The following is a 25,054-nucleotide window of genomic DNA, read 5'->3' as shown; positions in this document are numbered from 1 at the left end:
CATTCCTTTTATAGAGCAAGGAAGCCATCTCCTCTACTTATTCTTCGATGTGGGACAAGCAAAGTTACTATTCTAGTCTATTTAACATGTAGAAAGCTATGTTGTGGTGGCATGTTGGCAAGGGCGGGAAGGTGGCTTCCCGGTGGCGGATTTGCGACTTCCGGATACCGCCGCGTAGCCTGAACATAGGGCTACACGATGCATGTCTCGGTTGGGCCTTGCCATGCCTTGTGGATGTCCCAAAGTGGGTGTTACTTATGCTTGGTGACGCAGTAAATACTCCATATTATTGGAGGTATGTACATAGTCCTTTTATTTTCCAAGAATTTTTGTAATGGCAAATAAGCCTTGGTCAATAAATGACAATTGTATCAACTCTTTCTTATGTGGCGCACCCAATAAAATATGATGTCTAGGAAAGTCATTGAGATAATTGGTACTTAAGCGAGCCTCGCTCCACCAACATCTCTCTCTACTTTCCTGGTCATATTTGATTGGAGTTACCAAACGGATAGAGTGACCATGTGTCTCAGTTTGATTTTCTTTATTTTGGATTAGACTTTTTGGAACCTTTGATGTAATCATTGGCTATATTTATTAATAAAGTATCGTATTATTATTCAATGTCATGGACATGTGTTTAATTTCGAACTTTATTATTTTTCAATATGTTTCCTGGAGAGTTGGAATGCCTTGTTGATAGTGGCACCACACATACTATATTGCGACATAGGCAACTATTTCTATGGATGACGCCTAGTCGATCTTCTGTGACTACGATGGCTGGACCATCACAATTGATTCATGGTCGAGGACCAGCTCAATTTATGTTGCCAAATGGCACAAGTATTAATGTCACAGAAGCTCTATATGCTCTAAGGGCTGGAAGAACCCTATTGAGTTTTAAAGATATAAGAGCCAATGGTTTTCATGTGGAAACACATTGTGAGAATGGACAAGAGTTCCTTTGCATCACCTCTAATGACTACGGACATAAACGAGTATTAGAGAAACTTATGTGTCGCTCTAGTGGGTTGTATGCAACCACTATTCGAGTCGTTGAATCTAACCATGTCATGAGAGATGACTTATGGGATTCTGACACATATAGGCTTTGGCACGATCGTTTGGGACACCCAGGTCGTGATATGATGATCCGTATACTAAAGACTTCACACGGACATTCATTCTTCAAAACGAAAAGAAGTCAAAACCAAAATTTGGTCCAAGGTAGAGCCAAAGCCGCCTACCCCTGCGGCCTAACAGTGGCATTGACACCACTAATGCCTCCTTGGTTCCTTTTTCTACTTCTAAAGTCAATTGTGACTTCGTGGTACAACTAAATTCTTCCTTGGTTGCTTCCAAAGCCCATCATTCGTTTTGCAAAGCCTGCTCATTAGCAAAGTTAGGATCTAAACCATCCTATGCAAAGGACACCAAAGAAAATATATCATTCTTACAAAGAATCCAAGGTGATATTTGTGGACCTATCCAACCAACTTGCGGACCATTTAGATATTTTATGGTGTTGGTTGATGCATCGACACGCTGGTCACATGTCATGCTTTTGTCCACACGAAATGATGCATTTGCTAAACTCCTAGCACAAATCATTAAGTTACGGGCTCACCGCCTGATCATCCCATTAAGTCAATTCGTCTTGACAATGCTGGAGAGTTTACATCAAAAACTTTTCATGACTATTGCATGTCCATTGGGATTGAGGTTGAACACCCTGTTCCTCACGTTCACACCCAAAATGGTCTAGCAGAAGCTGCCATTAAAAGACTTCAAATGGTTGCTAGAGCATTGGTTATGCGCACCAATCTCCCTGTTTCTGCTTGGGGCTATGCAATATTGCATGCAGCTGTGCTTATTCGTCTGAGGCCTACTGCCACACAACCCTTTTCTGCGTCCCAGTTAGTTACTGGATATGAGTCTGACGTCTCACACTTACGCATATTTGGGTGTGCAGTTTATGTGCCAATTGCGCCGCCACAGCGCACCAAAATGGGTCCTCAAAGACGATTAGGCATTTATGTTGGATATGACTCTCCAACTATTATCCGCTACTTAGAACCCTTGACAGGCGATCTATTTACCGCTAGATTTGCGGATTGTCACTTTGATGAGACAGTCTTCCCGTCGTTAGGGGGAGATAAGAACAATAATGTTCAACAGGAACGACAGGAATTGTCGTGGTCTGTCCCCACTTTGTCTCATCTTGATCCCCGAACCGCACAGTCCGAAATTGAAGTGCGGAGAATTCTCGATCTTCAGAACGTAGCAGACTCTATGCCTGACGAGTTTTCTGATATCGCTAAAGTGACAAGATCACATGTCACGCCCTAAATTTTGAATAACAAATTCAAATCCGAAACATGAATTAAACAACTTAAACAATTAAACATTCTGATTTTTTTTTTTCAGAACAAACACACCACTCGCCACTCGAATATAAAATCTCGGAAACCTCGAGTTTATTATTACAATTCACTCTCACAAGTAAAATTGTAAAGCTCTAAATAAGCATAACACATCTCACAAAAGAAAATAAGAATAACACACTTGCAGCTACTCTACGCAGCTTGATCACCTTCCTGATTGTCCTGACCTGTAGTAGTACCCGCTACACAGTTTGAATAGTGTACCGGGATTGCAACAACACCAAACCCGGTAAGCTTTTGACAGCTCGTATGAGTAAACAAGAATGAATTGTTGATTTATTAAATTACAATTCTTATAACTCAAGTAAACAACCACACAATCACAAAGTAACTCCAAAATACAAGGCACATAAAAGAAAGAATACCCTAGAGACTTTCTTTAAAAAAACTCATACTTAAAAGACTCAAGTATCCTCAACATTTCTCACACAAGACCCCTCACAGTCTCAAGTATCCTCAACATTACTCATACATGACCACTCACAGTCTCAAGTAACCTCAACATTACTCATACATGACAACTCACAGTCTCAAGTAACCTCAACATTTCCCTCACAACACCACTCAACAATTGGCAGACAGACTAGAGCTCTAACTGATCGTTTCCACCTACCCGGCGCGAGAGCGTGGTTCACGATTTAATACTATCAGTTCCACCTACCCGGCGCGAGAGCGTGGTTCACTGATAGTATGCCATGGTCACCCCGTGACCTACTGATCTCCACAAATCACAACAATTTATTGTTCCTCAACAATAAAACTCAATACCTCTCTCAATATATTGTTTCTCAACAATAAACTCAATACCTCTCATAATATGTTGCTTTTCAACAATAAACTCAACACAACTCCAACAATACATATTATTTCACAACTCCAACAATTACATATTATTTCACAATTCCAACAATACATATTATTTCACGTAAATAATATATATACATAGACATTCACACAGGAATGCCTATTAATACCAACTATAGTTTAAGCATAGAAATCGTGAAATTTATTTGTATAGTTAAAATCATTTTACTTACCTATGGACTGTAGTTGATCAAGTCCATATGATTTTAAAACAAATATTTATTCCTTAAATATTTTCACACAATTACGAGAAAATAATTAATTAAACGTATTCGGTTCGTAATATGAACCATGTGAGGTTTACTCACCTCTAATTCCCGCTGCGTCTTCTTCACAGCTCAAAATACGATTCACAATCGTTCGCCAACTCAAACCGTCAATCACCTAATCAGATACGGTCTTAACTTAGTAAATGATTCATAAACCACACATATACGTCAATCCAATGGTCGGATTGAAATTAATTGATGATCAAACGGTTGTATCGAAATTAAATGATGATCCAACGGTCGGATCCTCACGGATCGCCCTTAGGATCATCCTCCAAAATTATCACTAAGATCCAACGGTGAGATCTTCTTGAATTACCCTTACAAACATCTCCACAAAATTATACGAAAATCCAACGGTCGGATTCTCACAAATCGCCTTCTGAATCACAATTTCACAATTATACGAAGATCCAACGGTCAGATCTTCGCCCGTGACCACACAAAGTCATCGGGACAGTCATACGATCAACATATCTAAATTTGAAGCAAAACCGATGGTCAGATCTTCGCAGATCGTAAACCGAAAGTAATGCGTAAAAACCGAAACCGTAGCATGCATCAACTTTCTCCAAAATGACCTTACGATATATTCAAACGACCGTATCGATGCGTAGATTAATAAACTGAGAACAGAACACCAAAATAAGACCGGACGCGCCGCCACGTGCCTCCACAAGCGGCGGGTCAACCGGTGGTCAACAGCGGCGGTCAACGCCGGGTCAACCACCTCCGATGGCAAAGTCACCAACTACAAACTGGTTCAAAATGAAGGGTTGATCGACTTTCATACCTGGAGCTAAGTGAGATTCGGTCTAGATCGTCCTGGATCAAGCTTGGAAGTTGGATCCATCTTGGCCGTCTGATCACGTTTCCAGATCAAATCAGAGCCGTCAATCTTCAACGCTTGTTCTTTCGCTCTACACTTCAAATCGTGATGCAAGGAGGATATGAGGATGATCAGCAGGAGGAGACGTTTCCAAAATCGAGAAGGATCGGCCGAGGTGATGCCGGAAAATAGGTTTTCGGGCCGGGTCGGGTTTCGCACAGCTGGGGCTCCTTCGATCCAGCTCTGGGGACGACGGCGGGGCAAGTGGAGGGCACCAGGCGGCTGGACAGCTTGCGGCGATCACGGTGAGGGCCGGGTCGTGGCCGGAGTAGGGAGAAAATGTCGGGTCGGGTCGGTCGGGTTCCGGCAATTCTGAAGAGAGAGAACGGAGAATTCCGAGGGACCAAAACGCAAAAAAGAGAAAATTTCGTCCTTAATGAAATAATTCGGATTTTTCATCTATTTATAGAAAAATACCAATTTTTAAAAATTCATAACTTATTCATACGAACTCCGAATATTGCGTTCCACATATGCACGAGATCGTATCGACGAGCTCTACAACTTTCATGAAGAACGTTTCCCCAAATTTTGAACGTATAAAAAGTCGATTTTCACGACCCCCTAAATAACGTTCGTTTTTGAAATAAAATCGTTCGAACTAATTCCACCACCTCTCCAAACTTCGTACTCGTGCCTATGACCACGAAATCATTTCCAAAAGGTCATCGGAAATTAATTTGAATTTTCAGGGTATTACATCATATATACCTGCTGCAAACGTGCCTGCAAGGATTGATGTCCCTAAAAATCATGGGCATGGCGCCACCACTAATAGTGATGGTAATGTGGCTCAGGCCGGGCTCCCAGCAAGGAAACGTGGGAGGCCCAAAAGTTCGATGGATTCTCGCCCAATAAAGAAAGCGAGTTTGGCACAAAGAGATCCATTAATCATCGACACAAATAACCCGTCTCATGAAGATATTCCGGATTATGGTTATGTCCAAGAGACATCATTGGGGGACGCTCTAATGGTAGAACCAATTCCAGGGAATATGGAGATCTCCATGAATTACACTAGTGTACATGAGACGTTGAATCGAGATTCTATTATCCTTGATGATATATTTGCTTATTGTATCGCTCAAGGAATTATAGAACACGATGGCATCGAACCTCGCTCCGTTGAAGAATGTCAACGAAGAGCAGATTGGCCTAAATGGAAAGATGCGATCCAGGTTGAATTGGATTCACTAACAAAGAGATATGTATTTGGGCCTATAACGCTGACACCCCCAAATATAAAGCCTGTTGGCCATAAATGGGTCTTTGTTAGAAAGAGTAATGAGAAAAATGAGGTTGTTAGATACAAAGCTCGCCTTGTGGCGCAAGGTTTCTCACAACGCCCTGGAATCGACTACGAGGAGACATATTCTCCCGTAATGGACGTTATAACGTTCCGCTACCTTGTCAGTTTGGTAGTTTCCGAAAAACTTGACATGCAGCTTTTGGATGTGGTTACAGCATATCTCTATGGGGATCTAGATTCAGAGATATATATGAAGGTTCTAGATGGACTTCAATTACCCAAGTCAAGTGACTCTAAACCACGGAGCGCGTTTTCAATAAGATTGAGATGCTCACTATATGGATTGAAACAATCCGGACGGATGTGGTATAGTCGTCTAAGTGACTACTGATGTGCTCATATTTTCCTATATTTCTTTGCCTCTTAATCTTAGTATTTATGCTTAGTCCTCCTTATTTCGAGTCATTTATGTTGTTACAGTGTTTTTGTAGGTTTGTCTCATAAAGAGAAGAAAAGAAGCTAAAATGAGCTAACTAGGATTGAAAGACGCCCAGGTTCCAGAATCTGTCTCTGCAGAACATCCAACTTCGCCGAATTACTGGGAGTTACCCACATCGAATCAGACAATGACCCTTATATGCATGGAAAGCTACGGGTGTCTACTTTCTGTAGAATTTTACGGATCTCGATTTCGATACTTCTGGAGAAAGTTATGATTATTTGAGTGAAGATAGGTCGGACAGGAAATCTGCTCGGGAATTTACAACCATTCTTGGAGAACTCAAGTTCCGTGACACAAGGTGGTCAATCCTAATGTTTCAAGGAAGTTAATTCAGATGAGGACTCAATGATGAACTTATTCCTACCTCTACAAGAGATATTTCAAGCTTTTCCCATTCCAAATGAAGAAAGAAATCCAAATCCAAATCTTACAAGGAAACATGAAGCCAAAGATGAGCAGAAATCTTCCCTATGTAAGGGAGCACGAATTTACATGAGGGAGAGTCTCGGGAGCACAATGTAGACGCCTAAGGAGCAGAGACGACTCATCCATCTTCCCCTTCTTTTTCCCTTCCATTCTTTTTATGTCTTTCCTATGTTTTATTTAGTTATCTTTTGCTAAACCTTTTTCTAGGGTTAAGATGATGCCCTATCATGATTATTTATGTACTTTAATGTTATATTGATGGATTTATAGTTTCTTTATGATGAATTCTTAGTCACTATTTGAATTGATGCTTTATGTTTAAGTTCTTTGATTGATCACCTTAGGGCTTTGCATCTAGTAATTAGAAGATGAATTTGAGGCGTACCTGCAATATAATTCAAATTAGCTTCTTGTGATTAAGAGTTGTGAATTACATTATTGTCGTACCTGAAGTAATGGTTTGCATGATTCTCTTGTTTTCTAGTACGTAATGAGTCCTATGTGTTAAATTTATGCCGTACCTGGATAAACTGCATGTTAGGATATACGACCTTTGCCGTACCTGGAGAGAATCATACACTTAAGGAAAACTATGGTCTAAGTGCCGTACCTGGACTTAGATACGGGAATTGTCATCAAAATAAACAAAAGAATCTGTTAATTGCATCGAAACATAAATAGGATTGTTAGTGGTTGATTTCGAAACCCTAGGTTTTATCATTATTTGTTTGTTTCTTTCTTTCTTTCTTTAATTTTCACATTATTTGTTTAGTCGAAAACCTTAAAACCATATCTTCTTTAGTTTGATTGTTTATGTGTTTTTGTGTTTGGATTAATTAGGTTAGGATTTAAATTGATTATCAATCCTCAGTTGGAACGACCTCGTACTTGCACACTATACTAACGACGATTCGTGCGCTTGCGAGTTTTAATTAAAATTTCACAACAACTACTTGATTGGGAAGGGATATGTCAAAAATGAAATATGCCCATGCGTGTTTATAAAAAGGACAAGTTCCGGATTTGCAATTGTAGCAGTGTTTGTCGATGACATGAACCTAATTGGAACTCTAGATTTGTTAAAGGAAACTGCTAAATACTTAAAATCTGAATTTGAGATGAAAGATCTTGGGAAAACACGGTTTTGTCTCGGACTAGAGCTCGAGTACCGTAGTGATGGGATTATGATCCATCAGTCAGCATATACTCAAAAATTACTAAGGAGCTTTGACGAAGATAAAGCAAAGCCTGTGAGTACTCCCATGATCGGCCGTAGTCTTGAGCCCGGAAAAGATCCATTTCGTCCAAGGGATCAGGACGAAGACTTATTAGAGGCTGAAGTGCCCTATCTAAGTGCAATAGGCGCATTATTGTACTTAGCTCAATGCACAAGACCGGATATCTCATTTGCAGTGAACTTGTTAGCTCGACACAGTTCTGCGCCAACACGCTGCCATTGGATTGGTGTAAAGACAATCTTTCGATACTTGAGAGGTACGATTGATATGGGCTTGTTTTATCCATACAGAGAGAAAATAAATAACAGAAGTGTGTGATCGGACTCCACAAGGCAAAACGTCACTTTCCGTGCTCCTCCTCCCCTCCATCAAAATGACAACGATGTCTTGATGGGTTTTGCTGATGCATGGTATCTCTCTGACCCTCACAAAGGTCGTTCCCAAACAGGTTATGTCTTTATCATGGGAAGCACTGCGATATCTTAGAGGTCTACAAAGCATACCCTTGTTGCTACTTCTTCAAATCATGCAGAGATTATTGCTCTACATGAAGCTGTGCGAGAATGCATATGGCTAAGGTCTATAGTTAGACATATTCGAGGAACTTGTGGTTTGAAGTCTACCACAGATGAACCTACATGCATTTATGAGGATAATGCAGCTTGTATTGAACAAATGAAATTAGGTTTCATCAAGGGCGATAACACCAAGCATATATCGCCTAAGTTCTTTTACAATCAACAACAACAAGCGCTTCTAAATATTGAAGTGAACCAAATCCGATATGAGGATAATGTAGCGGACTTATTTACTAAGTCGTTACCAAAATCCACATTCGAGAAACATATGAAGAGCATCGGGGGGAGGTATGATGTCTACATGTTAGATCTCGAAGAGTGAAGGACGTGTTGTGCTCTTTTGGTCATTCGACCAGGTTATTTTTGTCCCACAGGGTTTTTGTTACCTGGCAAGGTTTTTAACGAGGCAACAATGAAAGCGTCATCACCAAGTTTGAGCGGCACAAGGGGGAGTGTTGAAGGATGTCGACATAATGTGTGCCTCTACAAACTAGGGTTTAGAGTTGTAATAGGAAAGTATTCTAGGTATTCAATTGTATTCGGATTCTATTACCTATTGTGTACCTTGTAACACCCTATATAAAGGGCTCCTATTATCAATAATAAACACAATTAGAATTCTCCTACAACACTTTCAGCTTAATGTGCTTTGGGAAAAAATTCAAACCAAAAATAATGTAGGATTTTTCTTTTGTACATTAACATGCATGTATATTGTTTGGAAAATTTACAGGGATCAAACATCTAGAGCTCTACATGAAACCTTCACTGGTGGTAGCTATGTATACTTGTGTTCTTTTTTGTTGACATATGTGTGTCATTATTAGTATAGATTAATATTACTGTTATTATCATATCTTTATCTCTCCACCACCAGCACCAGTCATACCACTGCCAGGAGGATTGAGTGTCAGCCAAAGCAAAGACACTGTAATAGCGAGCAGTCCCGCCCATACATATACGATGGTAGGTATCCTTCCTCTCCTTCCCATCAAGCCTTTCATAAATGGGTACATGTGAGCCAACACCCAAAAACTGAAGAAGAGTCCTCCGAGTAGCTTATTCCATTGGGGTATGACAGCGTATAAGGTCCTTGATATTCCAATGACAGCTGCAATAATGTTGGTAACTATGATTAATATTGGCATGATGAAGAGACTTGTCCATTTGACTATGTAAAGATCAGCGTAAATGTCATCCTCGTCATCGCCGGCAGACTTGGAGGTTAAGGTGAAGGAAATTTCGATGCCCGCTATGACTTTGAGGAGTCCCTGGATGACAGCGGCAAGGTGAGCACTGGTTCCACCAATGCACCAAAACTGCTCATTACGCCACCATTCCTCAAGACCAATGCCGGACCATCTGACTTCAAGTATGGAGATAAGAATGAGACATATCGTGATGGTAAGGAGGTAGGAAAGGAAGGGAATATTTAGACCTGCCACTATGAATTGTCCTGAAAAGAGGCAGAGTGCAGGGAGGAAACAATAAACCACCAGAAAGACGGAGGTGAAGGGATAAATGCCGACATTGAGGTATGCAATACGCTGTAGGAACTTGAGGCGTCGGCATGCCAGGAATGCATTGTTTCTAGAGTAGAAGATTTCCACTGAACCAGTGGCCCATCGAAGCACCTGGTGCAATCTGTCTGTCAGGTTGATAGGTGCAGTGCCGCGGAATGCGTCACGCTTGGTTATGCAATACACAGACCGCCATCCACGATTGTGCATTCGGTAACCTGTCACCACATCCTCTGTCACCGATCCATAAATCCAACCTATCCTGTCTCCCCATTCGGTGTTTTCCTCAAACCTGTACGTACATTATAGAATTATTAATTAATGTACGTAGATATATGCAATAGTAAGCTAAATGAAGAAACATACCAGCAGGAAATAACAGCAACCGCTTCGGCAACAGTGGGTGCATCGAGTGGGGGACGTGGTTCTAGCAGGGCGCCAGGAGGGCGGCCATTCTTGACTGTTTCATGATCAGCAAGAGGCCGTCCTTGAAACTCAGCAACAGCTATGGAATCAGTGAATACTTGAGAATTTCCAAACTTGATTGGAAGTCCCAAGTCGGGGTGTTCTGCTAGAGGCGCTGCTTCGTCTCCTTCTTCAGAAGGCCGTAATCGTACAGAATCCATAGTCTGATATTGTGGTGCTGGAGCTTTTTTGTGGCCAAATACCCCCAGGTACTCATGCGCCCTTGGCGGGTGGAAGCCGTAGAGTGCAAAACGCCTGAACATGCACCCAGTTCCCACATACACTGGCCCTTGCAGACCGTCCAAGGCTCTCATATTTCCATCAAAGAAGACTGTGTTATGATTAGCATAACGATCAGATGGATCGATCCCTTCGAATCTCTGAGGGAACTGTATGTAGCAAATGCGATCTCCTCCACGGTCCATCATGAAGCACATTCCTTCCCTTATAGCCTTGGAGTTATAGATATAATGGTCACAGTCGAGATTCAGTATAAATGGGCCGTTAGACAATACTGCTGATGCTCTAACCATGGCATTCATGGCTCCTGCCTTCTTGTTGTGGTCGTAGCCAGGACGCTTTTCCCTGGACACATAGGCAAACATGGGGACCCGAATGTCCACTCCTGTGAAGTCTAGTTTTTTCTCGTCAAGAAAACCCATTACGGGTTCCACATCTGGGACCTTACTCATCACCTGTAGGATGCCAGCATGGTCTCCCTTTTTATGATCAGCACAAGGTTCCAGCCATGTCCCCGGCCAGTGTGTTCCGTCGGCCATCCACGTGGCCTTGGGGACTGTGGAACCTGGCTCATCAATAGCATTATCACCCAATGGCTCTATTGATCGAGCTGATCCACCAGTACTTGTTTCCTTTGTAAGCTTCCTTTCCTCTCTACAGTTATACATTTCACATCGCTTACGTATTACATCAGGTAGACCGTTGATCCTGACCTTGAACTCATCATACTCTCTCTTGATCCAACGCCTGTCCTTGACAAAATCGGGCCGCTTCTTGTTCTTGGTTGGGTCTACCTTGCTGTTGAAGTAACTGTCTGGATTCCTTGGCTCTATGTTGTGTTTTCGGCAAAAGGGTACCCAGACCTGCATCAGTACTATTAGTTAATTAGCTATACAACTAACATTTCATGCATTGTCGAGAATGCATTACGTACCTCAGCAAAGGCTACAGCCTCGGCCATGGCCTCAAATGTGAGAATGGCACCGCCATCATCTGAAATGTAGGCTGAAAGTTTTTCCACAGGGTAATCAACAGCAAGGATGGAGAGCATGGTATTGGCTGTGACAAGCGGTGGTTCCTTCTCTGCGTCGGCAGTGGACACGAATACATCGACGCCAGGCAGGTCAGACCTTCCGGTGGGGTTTTGCGGCGAGGGCTGCTCAAACTTGTCATGTAGGGCAGACAAGTCTGTGGCACGGTTTATGGGATTCATTTTGGGAAGTATGTCTAGTAGCCATGAGAACGCAAACCAAATCTCACAAACTATGGAAATCCCCCATAGCCACATTGCATCTGGGTTTGGATTCTGTACTCGCCACACTAGGAAAAAGGAAAGTACTATCAGACGAATCACCACCAATAACCTACAGTAGATTACAAAAGCACCGGTTAATTAATTTGATCCATAACGAAGGAAAACAATATTGAATCAAATAGTTAGTTACCCTTGTTTGAACAAAAATAAGGAAACAAAAAAAAAGTTACCGGTAAGGGCTGAGAATAGCAGGAGGAACTGAAACCTTCCTGGTGAGTGGCTTCCATGGCTTGTCAATAAAGTCCTGCATGTTCATATCGCCTGTGGGCCCATTATACGAGTCCTCGTCCTTCTGCGACCAAAACGCGTTTCCGATGCCGTACGTTCCCTTTGTCTCGAATAACCAACGGTTGTGATCAAAGTCCCCAGTTTGGCTTCTCAACAATATTGATTTGTTATTAGATGAGCTCATCACCGACATTCTCCTATCCATCTTCGACGCTTCGCCGCCGCCGCCGCCACCATCATTCCGTCGTCTCGGCTCTGTCCCGAACCGTGAGGCAGAGTAAGTCCCCGCAGTACTGTCGGCCTTGGCTTCCTCTCCAGGCTGGTTGTCCGGCGTCGGCGGCATCATCACCGTGTAATTGATGTAGTCATTTTCACCCGACATTTCTCCGCTCATGTCCAGGTCATCGTCCCGGGACAAGCTCATGACACGCCCGCTCGACGTCCGGCGAGCAAATTTGACAGATGATGACGGTGGCCGGCCGACGGATGATGGTGAGTTAGGCAATGTTTTCTTGTTTGATGAAGATGCCATCTCTCCTCTTGACGACTCTCAACTAGTTTTGGTATTGACCGTTCTACTTGTGCCCCGCCATATGATGTTTTCATGCAAGTTAAGTAGATCGAGGAGGAGTTAATTACGTCAAATGTGTGCGTAGTTTCATGCATACACCAACAGTTGTGTTGAATTGAATTGAATTCAAGGTGATGAGATGATATGATATGAATTAAAAGAAAACTGGATATATGTCGTTGGTTCAAAGAAGGGTATGGGCGGCCTCGCGGTAGCTAGTTGAATTGAAAAGCCAAATATGGTTCAAAACTTGAGTGGCCCGTAATTTGCTTCTATTTTTAGCTTCTAATTGCAGCAGTAAATATATGGCACTCCCTTGTTTCAATCTCAGTCTCATAGTCGGTAATGCGCGTATCTATAGTGAATTATTCTCATTGCAGGTCCAAAAAAAAAAAAAAATTATGAATTCAGGGAAAATTAAACAATTAGGGTTAATTTGGTGATTGTTATTTTTGGATTCTACATTCACTCCGTTTTGTCAAATAGTTTGGAAATATAAACCATGATTCAGGGACCAAACGGAAATCATTAAGATGAGCCAAAGATCTGTAGACTCTTCAATCAATTCAGCAGTGAAATCGGACGGAAGAAGTATTCGTCCATAATGGAGTTTTGAGTTTCAAGAATCAAGATGCACATTCAACACTAGGTTAAATATTGTTGGATTCATATGTTGACACTTTCAAATTAATACGTACGTTAATGGGTGTCTTTTAACTCATTTTTGTTCTTAGTAATATCTACCAAGTCAAATTTAAGCAGAACTCAAGGTCGAGGTTTTATGAAGTGGAAGAGTACATATGAGAGAATTGGGATGCGAATTAGGAATTTAGAATTACTTCAAGTACGATTGAAAAGAACATTTCTTTCTCAAAAAAAAAAGAAAAGAACATTTCCAACTAGGTTAGTTGTAAGACTCTAACGGTGGAGAACATCAGTTATGTCTAAGCTACTTAGGGGTCATCATGGGCCGGCCCTACCCTAAATTTTAGGGCTTAATTAGGGTCGGGGCCTAGTCAAAGTCAACAAAATTTAAGGCCAGGTAGGGTCGGGCCGGGACTTAAATATGCTAATTGCTAACGTACCCTTTCCCGCTCGAAAGGCTCGAGTCGCTAGAGCTGAAAGGGCCGGGTCGGGCCGGCCTTCTTAATATGGCCGAAATGGGCAGAAAATGGCCTTATTTTGTTTAACAAAAAGAAATACATTATTTTTTTTTGGATTAATTTCAGTTTACCCCCCTGAGGTTTGGGGGTGTCATCATTTCACCCCCCAAACTCTCAATTTCACTTTTTTACCCCCTGAACTTTCCAATTTCAATCAGTCGTGTCCAATTTCTCCTATTCCGTCCAAATTGGACTTTAACTCTGACTTTTGAGGGGTAAAATGGTCATTTCAAGACAAAAAAAAAATTCATTTTTTTTTTTTTTTTTTTCTGTTTTTTTCGTTTTTTTTTTTTTTTAATTTTATTTTGTCTTCAACTTATACACCACAAGTTATAATAGGTTTATAAAAATAAAAAAATACTCTAGGTGGTTAAAAGCCGCTCGCTGGTCTACGATATTTATTATATATCTCCGATAAAGTGAAGAATTTTAGGATATATCCCCAATAAAGTGAAGAAATATCTGTAAAAAATAATTTTACACTTTATCTGTAAATAAATATCTGTATATCCCCAATAAAGTGAAGAAATATCTGTGTAAAATCATTTTTGGCCTACGATATTTGTGATATATCTCCAATAAAGTGAAGAATTTTAGGATATATCCCCAATAAAGTGAAGAAATATCTGTAAAAAATGATTTTACACTTTATCTGTAAATATCTGTATATCCCCAATAAAGTGAAGAAATATCTGTTTAAAATCATTTTTTACAGATATTTATTTACAGATAAAGTGTAAAATTATTTTTTATAGATATTTCTTCACCTTATTGGGGATATATCCTAAAATTCTTCACTTTATCAGAGATATATCACAAATATCGTAGACCAGCGAGTGTGTAAAATCATTTTTTACAGATATTTATTTACAGATAAAGTGTAAAATTATTTTTTACAGATATTTCTTCACTTTATTGGGGATATATCCTAAAATTCTTCACTTTATCGGAGATATATCACAAATATCGTAGACCAGCAAGAGGCTTTCAACCACTTAGAGTATTTTTTTGTTTTTATAAACCTATTATAACTTGTGATGTATAGGTTGAAGACAAAATAATAAATAAAAAAAAACAGAAAAAAAAAAAAAAAAAAAAACGAATTTTTTTTTTTTTTTCTTTAAATGACCATTTTACCCCTCAAAAGTCAGAGTTAAAGTCCAATTTGGACGGAATAGGAGAAATTGGACACGACTGATTGAAATTGGAAAGTTCAGGGGGTAAAAAAGTGAAATTGAGAGTTTGGGGGGTGAAATGATGACACCCCCAAACCTCAGGGGGGTAAACTGTAATTAATCCTTTTTTTTTCTTTCTCAAAATGTGGCTCAATGATTATATAGGTAATACAAGACTCATTATTTTTGTTGATCATATTTAATACACACACACACACACACATACATACATATATATTGGAATTAACTTATAACATTTATAAATATTAGTTAAGGTGGGTTATATTCAATTAACTATGTCTCTAAATCTCCCAAAATTACACTACTAGCAAAATATCAATTACCCACAGATTTAAATATGTGTGAAATAAGGCTATTTCACACGGATTTCAGTGTGTAAAGGGTTTCACTTACGGTGCAAGCACGGATTGTTTTCCGGTTGCCTTCGGAGGGGGCACTAATGCTCTATTCACACAATTTTGGGAGTACCCGTGTGAATATTTATCGTGGGCCCCACTATCGATCAACATGCATAATTAAATTTAGATCAATCCGTGTGAGTTCAAAATAATATTTTAATATTTTAATCAGTGTGAAATATCTTGCTAACTCACACAGATTTCAGTGTGACAGAGTGATGGCATTGAAAAAAGATATATTTTCAAAATCAATTTGTACTTACATAGGCATTTGCAAGCATAATGAGCTATAATGGGCCACGCTCATGCTACCGCCAGTGGTACCATCTCCCGCCAAAGGAGTGACCTACGGAAACACAGCCAGACAGGCTACCGCCTGAGCCCCGACTCACCCCCAGAGCACCGTTGACGCGCTGCCACGCGCCGCGCCAAGACAACATCAGAAGCTCCTGAAGCTGGGGACTGAAGCACATCAGTCCCACATCAAAAACATGAAGAAGTTCATCTCCTTCTTCACCTATAAAAGGTTCTCTCTTCTCTCCTCATTAATTATGCATTTAATACTTACCTACTGTTACTTTGTCAACATAAATACATTGACTAACTTAGGCATCGGAGAAGTGAAGACCGCCCAACGTGGTCTCCCTCTGACGCCCTATGTATTTTACTTGACAGGTAGCGGAAGCTCTGAGAAACATCACAAATAGCGGTCCGCCCATCGGACCAGCGTTAACAAAGGTTTGGCTACCGCTGACTTTAAACATTAACACAATTAATGGTGACGGTGTTCATAGAATGAGTGACGGTGCTCAACTCTTGCATCCACCATTCACCGCCCCACCATTAGCTCCACGGCACACACTGCTTTCTTGATCGCGTCCTTCTTCGCTCTCTCTATGCGTTCGCAGAGCGTGAGGCAGTTGTGGTGGTGGTCCTGGACCAATTGGTTTTACTCTCTTGCAGAAATATAGAAATCAAATCAGGAAAATGGTTATCCATTTGGTAAAACTAATGATTTCTTTATTCCCTTAAGCAATCCAATTGCAACCTCCAAACTACCAGCCTTATAGTTCCCATCAATCAAAGAAGTAAAAGCAAACAAATTCAGCGACACCTTAGCCTTCACCATATCACCATAGACTGAATACCCAAATCCAAATCCCCCGTCTTGCAAAATAGATCTATAAATGTACTATTCGGTTCAAAACTCTTCCATATCAAACCTATATACACAAACACTTCTCTCTCCTCATAACCTTACAAAACCCATTCAACAATGTATTGAAAAATGAAAGTAACGAAATCAGATCTACACAAACACTTCAAATTGCGTTTACCTGTCGCCACGTCTCTTATGGTAGTCTGCCTGGACCCAATCTTCGCACAAAATCTCCACCGCCAAAGAAACTACTATAGGACGACGAGATCCGCACCGGCATCGATGCTGAAGAACCAATGACTATGGAAGAACAAAAGATATTTAGTCGAGTTGACAAGTACCTCGTGAAATGGATTTTGTCAGATTTAGATAAAGAAGAGGCTGCTGAAGACTCTGTGACTGTACTCAAGGTGGATTCAGACGAAGATGAATTGGTTGAAGATGATTCAGATGATGAAGCTAGAACTTTGACTTTGTGACTTATGTTCATTTTTAAGACGACAAAGTGAGAGGAGAGAGAGAGAGAGAGAGAGAGAGAGAGAGAGAGAGTGATGATGGAGTAAATGAAGTAGTTTAATGGATCAAATTGCTACAGAAATTTGTGTGAAATGAATTTTCAATTGTTTAATGGATCAAGTTGCTACAGACATCCGTATGTGTGTATTTTTCTCACACAGATGTCTGTATCTTCATCTCATACATATATATATATATATGTGTGTGTGTGTGTGTGTGTGTGTGTGTGTGTGTGATGCTCATTTCATATGGATATTTGTGTCAAAAAGTTTTAGCCACAGAAGACTGTCCCTATATAATTCATATAGCATAAAAAAACAACAATTTTTTAATAGACTAATATTTGTTATATATAGAATTATGTGTGAATTAGGTTTTACACAAACAACCGTGTGAGTAGATCATAAAGTATTTTAGTTTTCACACAGAAGTCTGTCTCTAATGTTGGTTGACACGGACTTCTGTGGTTATTATTATTCCATAAACTCTTGTGGGCCCAACTATGCTTGTCTCACACGGTTATGTGTACATATTGCTAATTCACACAGATATCTGTGGCTTTATAAAATCTGTATGAGTTAAATCTGTGTGAGATGCCTATTTTGCTAGTAGTGTTAATTGTTAATTAACAATAGAAACAAAAATTAAAGAAAATAAAGCTTAGGAAATCAATTACAAAGAAAAAAGTGAAACATATTTAAAAAATAAAAAAAATAGAAAATTATTAGGGCTTAAAGGGCCGGGCTGGGCTTCATTTGCATGGCCCATACCCTACCCTATTTGAGAAAGGGTCAGGCCGGGTCGGACTTCGGCCCTACTGGCCGGACAGGCTTAGGGCGGGTTTAGGGCCAAAAGGGTCAAATGATGACTCCTAAATTTAGCTACTGGCCTACTGCGCTCACAGCTGAAATTCATAAGAGTTTATACCTTTGCTGGACTGGACAGTTGATGAAATTACTTGAAGGCCTGCCTAGATCAGCAGAAATATTTGACTTACTTAATAAATTTTCTTTTGTTGATAGAGATCGATTGATTAAGGTAAATTACAATCATCCGAACTAAACTCGATCAGGAGCGCTTTTGCTGACCAAGAAAGATCACAGCCTAGGAACAGAGAAGATTGAGCTAATGGCGCCACTTATATATGGGACTCAAATGTTCTGAAATTAGACAAGTAGATAACTCACATCTTGAATAGGGGGATCCAAAAGATTAATCCTTTCCTGATTGTCACTCTTGAATCAATTGCAAAGAATCACTCCACATAATAAGATAGAGAATCAAGATAGTATCACCAAATTTGTTTTAATTGGGTTTCGGTTGGATAGGCCGAATCTCTATGTCATGGATAACAAGCCCAAACTTCCAACTCCCTGATTCGATCTCCTTGACACCCATCTCCACCAAGCAATAGTCATCATCACTTTGGCCAGAATAAAACTCTCCTATCTCAATCTCCATCCAGCCATCGTCTCTCTCCATCGGAAAGCGTTGTCGCTTTTCAACACTACTATTCATAGATGATGCAGCAGCAGCAGGCATTCTTGTTGATATCAACAACTCTGCAACATCTTCGTCACGAGCTTCAATCAAATTTTCATCATTCTCAAAGAACTTAACTGAAAGCTTGACCGGAAAAGTTTCATAATAATTCTGTCCAGTTCCTGCGTAATTAGTGGCTTCTTCGGAGAACATGTAAACCAAGTATCCAGCATAAGCTGTGTTTGGAGACAGGGATCGCATCTCCAATCTACCATAAATCTCAAGCCAACAAACAGAGTGCAGATAAGCCACCTCGGCAAATCTGCACATTAAGATCATAATCATGCATGATGCATGTGTTATATCAATGATATATGGTAAATTAAAAGAGATTAGGACACACACACATATGTTATATGTATATAACTACATCGTGCACAAACCTGGAGTGAGGCACAGAAATCCACTCCCAGTAAATTGGAGTGTCTCCCCAGGCTATGAGTAAACGTCTGGCTCCCAGCATCAAACATTTTTTGCCACTCAATTTATCTATTGCAAAACTCTTGGATGGAGAATATTAACAAAAAAATAGGAAGAGAAATTAATACTATGTACGTACGTGCCCTAGAAATCCTTCAGAAGTTGACATTTATTGAATTAAAATTAAATTAATCTATAAGATGCAAAAAAATCGAATCGAATCAAATCTATGTATGCATGGCTGGTGAATCAAAAGATTATTAACAAGGGAGAATAAAAATAATTACCAGATTACCATCGTCGAGGAAGATGGGAGAATCGCAGAGACGGAAGTAGAGTTCCTTGTTAGAGGAAAAGGTGACAGGAGAAACGGATCGGGAGATGATGTCACGGTGGTCTGAGGGTAAAAAACGCTCCCAAACAACTTGGGATTGAGCGGCGGATCCAAACGCAGAGGAGACCAAGGCTGATCGGCAAGCATCTTTAGGGGAGGTTAGGGAAAGAACATGGGCTATGCACTCTTCTGGTAATCTCTCTAATCCCACCATTTTCTGTCTATCAGAAACAAACAAAACCAACCTACCTACTTTGAAACAAACCCTAACAAAAGATATATGATATATTTATTTGGTTTTTATACTACGGAGTCTCTCTTTGGGAATTGAATACCAACTTTTGTAGCATGACAGTATTTAAAGAAAGACCAAAACAAAAAAAGGAAACCCAAATCCAAAATTCAACCCCAAATATGAAATTTAACATTCCGTTGGATAAGACAACTATAAATTATTGAGAAATTTTGAAAGGATGGATTCACAACTCTATTAATCAAAATTTCGTTAATTGGAATTTACATTATTTGGTTGTATCTACTAGAATTTGGAATGTGTAATAATTTTTTTTTTTTTAGAAGAGGAATGTGTAATAAATTAAGAAAATTTAAGATTGAGTTGGGTGTGTGTGTTTGGTGGGGTGGTAAGGCTTTGATCTCATATATAAGAGGTCAGGAGTTCGAGCCCCATCGGGTGGGAATGGGGTGGGGTTTTTAAAAAAAAAAAAAAAAAAAAAATTAAGATTGAGTTAAAATATTAAAAACAATAAAAACCTTGTTTTGGAAACTCATAAAATAAAATTGTGAAATTCGTAGGAATTGATAAATAAATTATAGAATCTACAACTCCATCAATTAAAATTTTATTAACTGAAAAATTCAATTGTTTAGTTGTATCAGGATTTAGAATGTACATTAAATTAAAAAAGTTTAGAATAAATAAATTTTTAAATGGAAAAAAGCCTTATTTTGGAAACAAATAAAGAACTAAAAATTGAATACCATAAAGGAATTCAAAATGACACATATTTTGGTAGAAATTGAAGTGCCTTAGGCAATCAATTCATTCTTTTTTCTTTTTTGAAAGAATTGTTTTAGAGAAACGGAAATTGAGAGGAAATCGCTGTGTATTCTCATTGATAATAGGGGCATGTTTATATAGAGGATTACAATGCATAGAGTCTGAATCATACAAGGAAAGATAATCATACGTACATTGAATAGGAATATCTAGATTCTTCTAATTAAACCCTATTACCACTAGGCCAAGTAACCTAGAGTTTGGGCCAGACACAAAATAAAGGTTCACTTGAACGCTCCCCCTTGTGTCGCCCAAACGTGGTGCTCCTCTCGTTGCCTCATTAAAAACCTTGCCGAGTAACGAAAACCCTGCGGGACAAAAATAACCTCGGTCAAAGGGGAAAAAGAGCACAACACACCATTCACGCTTCGAGACGAATCATGTAGACATCTCCCCCTGATGTCTGCGCCTCCCTTTGATGACTACGATCATGGGAGTTCAGATAATTTCCACAAGCCAATTCTTGCCACATGTTTCTCAAACGTGGATTTGGGCAATGACTTAGTAAACAAGTCTGCCACATTGTCCTCAGATCGAACCTGGTTTACTTTGATCTTGAGGAGCTTCTGTTGTTGCTGATTGTAGAAGAATTTGGGCGATATGTGCTTGGTGTTGTCGCCTTTGATGTAGCCTTGCTTCATTTATTCAATGCAAGCAGCATTATCCTCATAAATGCTCGTTGTCTCATCTGTGGTAGACTTCAGACCACAATTACTTCGAACATGCGTAACTATGGATCGAAGCCATATACATTCACGAATTGCTTCATGAAGAGCAATAATCTCTGCATGATTCGAAGAGGTAGCGACTAAGGTCTGTTTTATAGACCTCTAAGATATCGCGGTCTTCCCCATGGTGAATACATAATAGGTTTGGGAATGGCCTTTGTGCGGGTCAGAGAGGTACCCAGCATCAGCAAAACCTTCCAAAACATTTATATCGTTTTGGGATGGGGGTAGGGGACGTGAACCATTATGAATGGCGTCCCTGGAATTTGATGGGTCCGAATCCATCGTCTCTCTGTAGGGATAGAACAAGCCCATATCAATCGTACCACTTAGGTATCGAAAGATATCATTAACACCAGTCCAATGGCGTCGTGTTGGCGCAGAACTATATCTAGCTAACAAGTTCACAGCGAATGAGATGTCCGGTCTTGTGCATTGTGCTAAGTACAATAATACACCTATTGCACTTAGGTAGGGCACTTCTGCCTCTAGCATTTCTTCATCGTCATCTTTTGGACGGAATGGATCATTCTTTGGATCAAGACTACGGATGACCATTGGGGTGCTTGAAGGCTTAATCTTGTCAGTGTTGAAACGCCTAAGCATCTTTTGGGTATAAGTTGATTGATGAATCAGGATACCATCTTTACTGTGCTCAAGTTCCAAACCGAGGCAAAACCATGTTTTCCCAAGATCTTTCATCTCAAACTCGGATTTCAAGTGTTCAGCGGTTTCCCTTAATATATTCTTTAAGGGTGCCAATTATGTTCATGTCATCGACATAAACCGCTACTATTGCAAATCCGGAACTTATCATTTTTATGAACACACACGGGCATAGTTCATTGTTGACATATCCCTTACCAATCAAGTAGTCACTTAGACGGTTATACCACATCCGTTCGGATTGTTTCAATCCATATAGTGAGCGTTTCAATCTTATAGCAAACGCGCTCCATGGTTTAGAGCCACTTGATTTGGGTAAATGAAGTCCATCTGGAACCTTCATGTATATCTCTGTATCTAGATTCCCATATAGATACGCAGTAACCACATCCATAAGCTGCATCTTCAGTTTTTCATAAACTACCAAACTAACAAGGTAGCCGAACGTTATGACGTCCATTATGGGAGAATAGGTCTCCTCGTAGTCGATTCCAGGGCGTTGTGAGAAGCCTTGCCCCACAAGGCGAGCTTTGTACCTTACAATCTCGTTTTTCTCATTATGCTTTCTAACGAATACCCATTTATGACCAACTGGTTTGGTCTTGGGTGGTATTGGTACAACTTTGCCAAATACCTTTCTTTTCGCTAGAGAATCAAGTTCTGCCTGGATCGCATCTTTCCATTTTGGCCAATCGGCTCTACGTTGGCATTCATCAACGGAGCGTGGTTCGATGTCATCGGTCTCAATAATCTCACGCGCTACTGAATACGCGAATACGTCATCAATGATGATGGAGTTTCTTTCCCACGTCTCATGTATACTAGTGTAATTAACAGAGATCTCTATGTTCTCAGGGATAGGTTCTGACATTGAGGCGTCCCCCAATGATGTATCTTGGACATAACCATAATCCGGAACATTCTCATGAGAAGGATTTTGAGTATCGATGATCAAAGAATTTGTTTGTACCTCATTCGCTCCATTTCTAGGGCGAGTATCCTTCGAACCAATCGGTCTACCGCGCTTCCTTGCGGGACCTGCGGCCATAGACGCCACATCATTGCCAATATGGGCAGTGGCGCCATCTCCTGGTGTCACAGGAGTGGGGTTACGTCCAGTATTTGGGACGTCAATCCTTGCAGGCACGTTTGCAGCAGGTATGTGTGATCTCGTCACTTTGGCAACATCAGAAAACACATCAGGTAGAGTGTCTGCTACGTTCTGGAGCTCAATTATTCGTCACACTTCAAGTTCGGACTGTGCGGTACGGGGATCGAGATGAGACATAGTGGGGACAGACCACGACAAATCCTGTCGTTCCTGTTGAACATCTGTGTTCTTATCTCCCCCTAATGTTGGGAAGACTGTCTCATCAAAGTGACAATCCGCAAATCTAGCCGTAAAGAGATCGCCTGTCAAGGGTTCAAGATAGCGGACGATAGTTGGAGATTCATAGCCAACATAGATGCCCATTCGTCGTTGTGGACCCATCTTAGTACGCTGTGGCGGCGTAATAGGCACATAAATGGCACACCCAAAAATGCGTAAGTGCGAGATATCAGGCTCGTACCCAGTCACTAGCTGTAACGCAGAGTAAGATTGGGTTGCAGTGGGTCGTAGACGAATTAGCGTCGTTGCATGCAATATTGCATATCCCCAAGCAGAAACAGGGAGTCTGGTCCGCATAACCAATGTCCGGGCTATCATTTGTAGTCGTTTGATAGCGGCTTTCGCGAGACCATTTTGGGTATGAACATGGGGAACTGGATGCTCTACATCAATCCCTAGTGATATGCAATAGTCATCGAACATTTTCGATGTAAACTCCCCAGCATTATCAAGTCGAATTGACTTAAATGGATGGTCAGGGTAGTGAGCCCGTAGACGGATAATTTGGGCGAGGAGTTTAGCATAAGCAGCATTTCGAGTGGACAATAGCGCGACATGTGACCAGCGTGTCGACACATCAACCAATACCATAAAGTATTTAAAAGGTCTGCATGATGGTTGAATTGGTCCACAGATATCCCCTTGGATTCTCTGTAAGAACATAATGAGTATTTTAGGATCCTTTGCGTAGGACGGTCTCGGTCCTAATTTCCTGAAGGAACAGGCTTTGCAAAATGAGCGAGGGGCCTTAGAAGCAACTAATGAGGATTTTGGTTAGGCCTAAGCGCGCGTTTGGAGCGCTATTAGAAGCAAAATCTGTGACTACATCACCCATCATGGCGTTGGAACCATGGACAGTTGTATCCATGGCGTCATGACCGTGGGGAGAAGCGTCCATGGCGTCATGGCCATGGGTGGCACCATCTATGGCATTGTCACGAGGGATATGGGCAGCCCTACGGCGGCCCAGGACAGCTGCAGCGCCAAAGGCTGCGGTGGTTGCGGTCATACTAAGTCCGGGAATCAACTTTCGATTCTTGCTTCTTCTCACGCTAAAGAATGGATGTCCGTGTGAAGTCTTTAGTATACGGAGCATCATATCACGACCAGGATGTCCTAGTTGGTCATGCCAAAGCCAGTATGTGTCAGAATCCAAGTGATCTTCTCTTATCACATTATTGGATTCAATTGGTCGAATTGTAATGACATAAAGTCCACTAGATTGACACATAAGCTTCTCTAAGATGAGCTTCCGTCCGCAATCATTAGAGTTAATGCAAAGGAACTCTTTTTCGTTCTCAGTATGCATTTCCGCATGGAATCCGTTGGCTCTTATATCTTTAAAGCTCAATAAGGTTCGATTTGACTTAGGAGCGTAAAGAGCTTCTGTGACTTTTATCAAGGTGCCATTTGGCAATAGGAATTGGGCCATTCCATGTCCTTGAACTAAACCTGATGGCCCAACCATAGTAGTCACAGAGGAATATGTAGGCAACATCTCCAAGAATAATTGCCTATGGCGTAGAATATTGGTGTGCGTAGTCGCACTATCCGCAAGACATTGTAGTTCTCTAGAATCCATTCCTAAAAGAAAAGCTCGTAATTAAAAATGAGTCATAAAGAAAAGAACTCAACTTTTATTAATAAGCCAAACGGAATTACA

At 40.6% G+C, this 25,054-nt stretch overlaps 3 protein-coding genes across 3 annotated transcripts in view; 1 reads left to right on the top strand and 2 right to left on the bottom strand.

Annotated features, from left to right (window-relative positions):
* Positions 1 to 9,210, top strand: part of LOC133711943 (uncharacterized) — a 19,581-nt gene extending 10,371 nt beyond the window's left edge. Inside the window, exon 22 of the mRNA XM_062138010.1 lies at positions 9,196 to 9,210. Coding sequence (XP_061993994.1) covers positions 9,196 to 9,210 — 15 coding nt within the window. The remainder of the gene's footprint in view (positions 1 to 9,195) is intronic.
* On the bottom strand, positions 9,039 to 12,996 carry LOC133712728 (cellulose synthase-like protein D1). Its single transcript, XM_062138828.1, has 4 exons — positions 12,173 to 12,996; positions 11,622 to 12,051; positions 10,349 to 11,550; positions 9,039 to 10,274 (listed from the first exon to the last, which is right to left on the bottom strand). Exons 1-4 carry the CDS (start codon positions 12,760 to 12,762, stop codon positions 9,314 to 9,316), a joined length of 3,183 nt encoding a protein of 1,060 aa, XP_061994812.1. The 5' UTR covers positions 12,763 to 12,996; the 3' UTR covers positions 9,039 to 9,313.
* Positions 12,997 to 18,177: 5,181 nt separating this feature from the next.
* Positions 18,178 to 19,857, bottom strand: LOC133712621 (putative F-box protein PP2-B12). The gene is made up of 3 exons (XM_062138731.1): positions 19,483 to 19,857; positions 19,159 to 19,277; positions 18,178 to 19,037 (listed from the first exon to the last, which is right to left on the bottom strand). The coding sequence occupies exons 1-3, from the start codon at positions 19,741 to 19,743 to the stop codon at positions 18,539 to 18,541; spliced, it is 879 nt and encodes a 292-aa protein (XP_061994715.1). The 5' UTR covers positions 19,744 to 19,857; the 3' UTR covers positions 18,178 to 18,538.
* Between the last annotated feature and the right edge of the window lie 5,197 nt (positions 19,858 to 25,054).

The sequence above is a fragment of the Rosa rugosa genome, chromosome 5 (genome assembly GCF_958449725.1).
Source record: "Rosa rugosa chromosome 5, drRosRugo1.1, whole genome shotgun sequence".
In the NCBI taxonomy this organism is placed as follows: domain Eukaryota; kingdom Viridiplantae; phylum Streptophyta; class Magnoliopsida; order Rosales; family Rosaceae; genus Rosa; species Rosa rugosa.
Note: the sequence above shows the minus strand (reverse complement) of the source record. Positions and strands in the feature narration are given on the sequence as shown.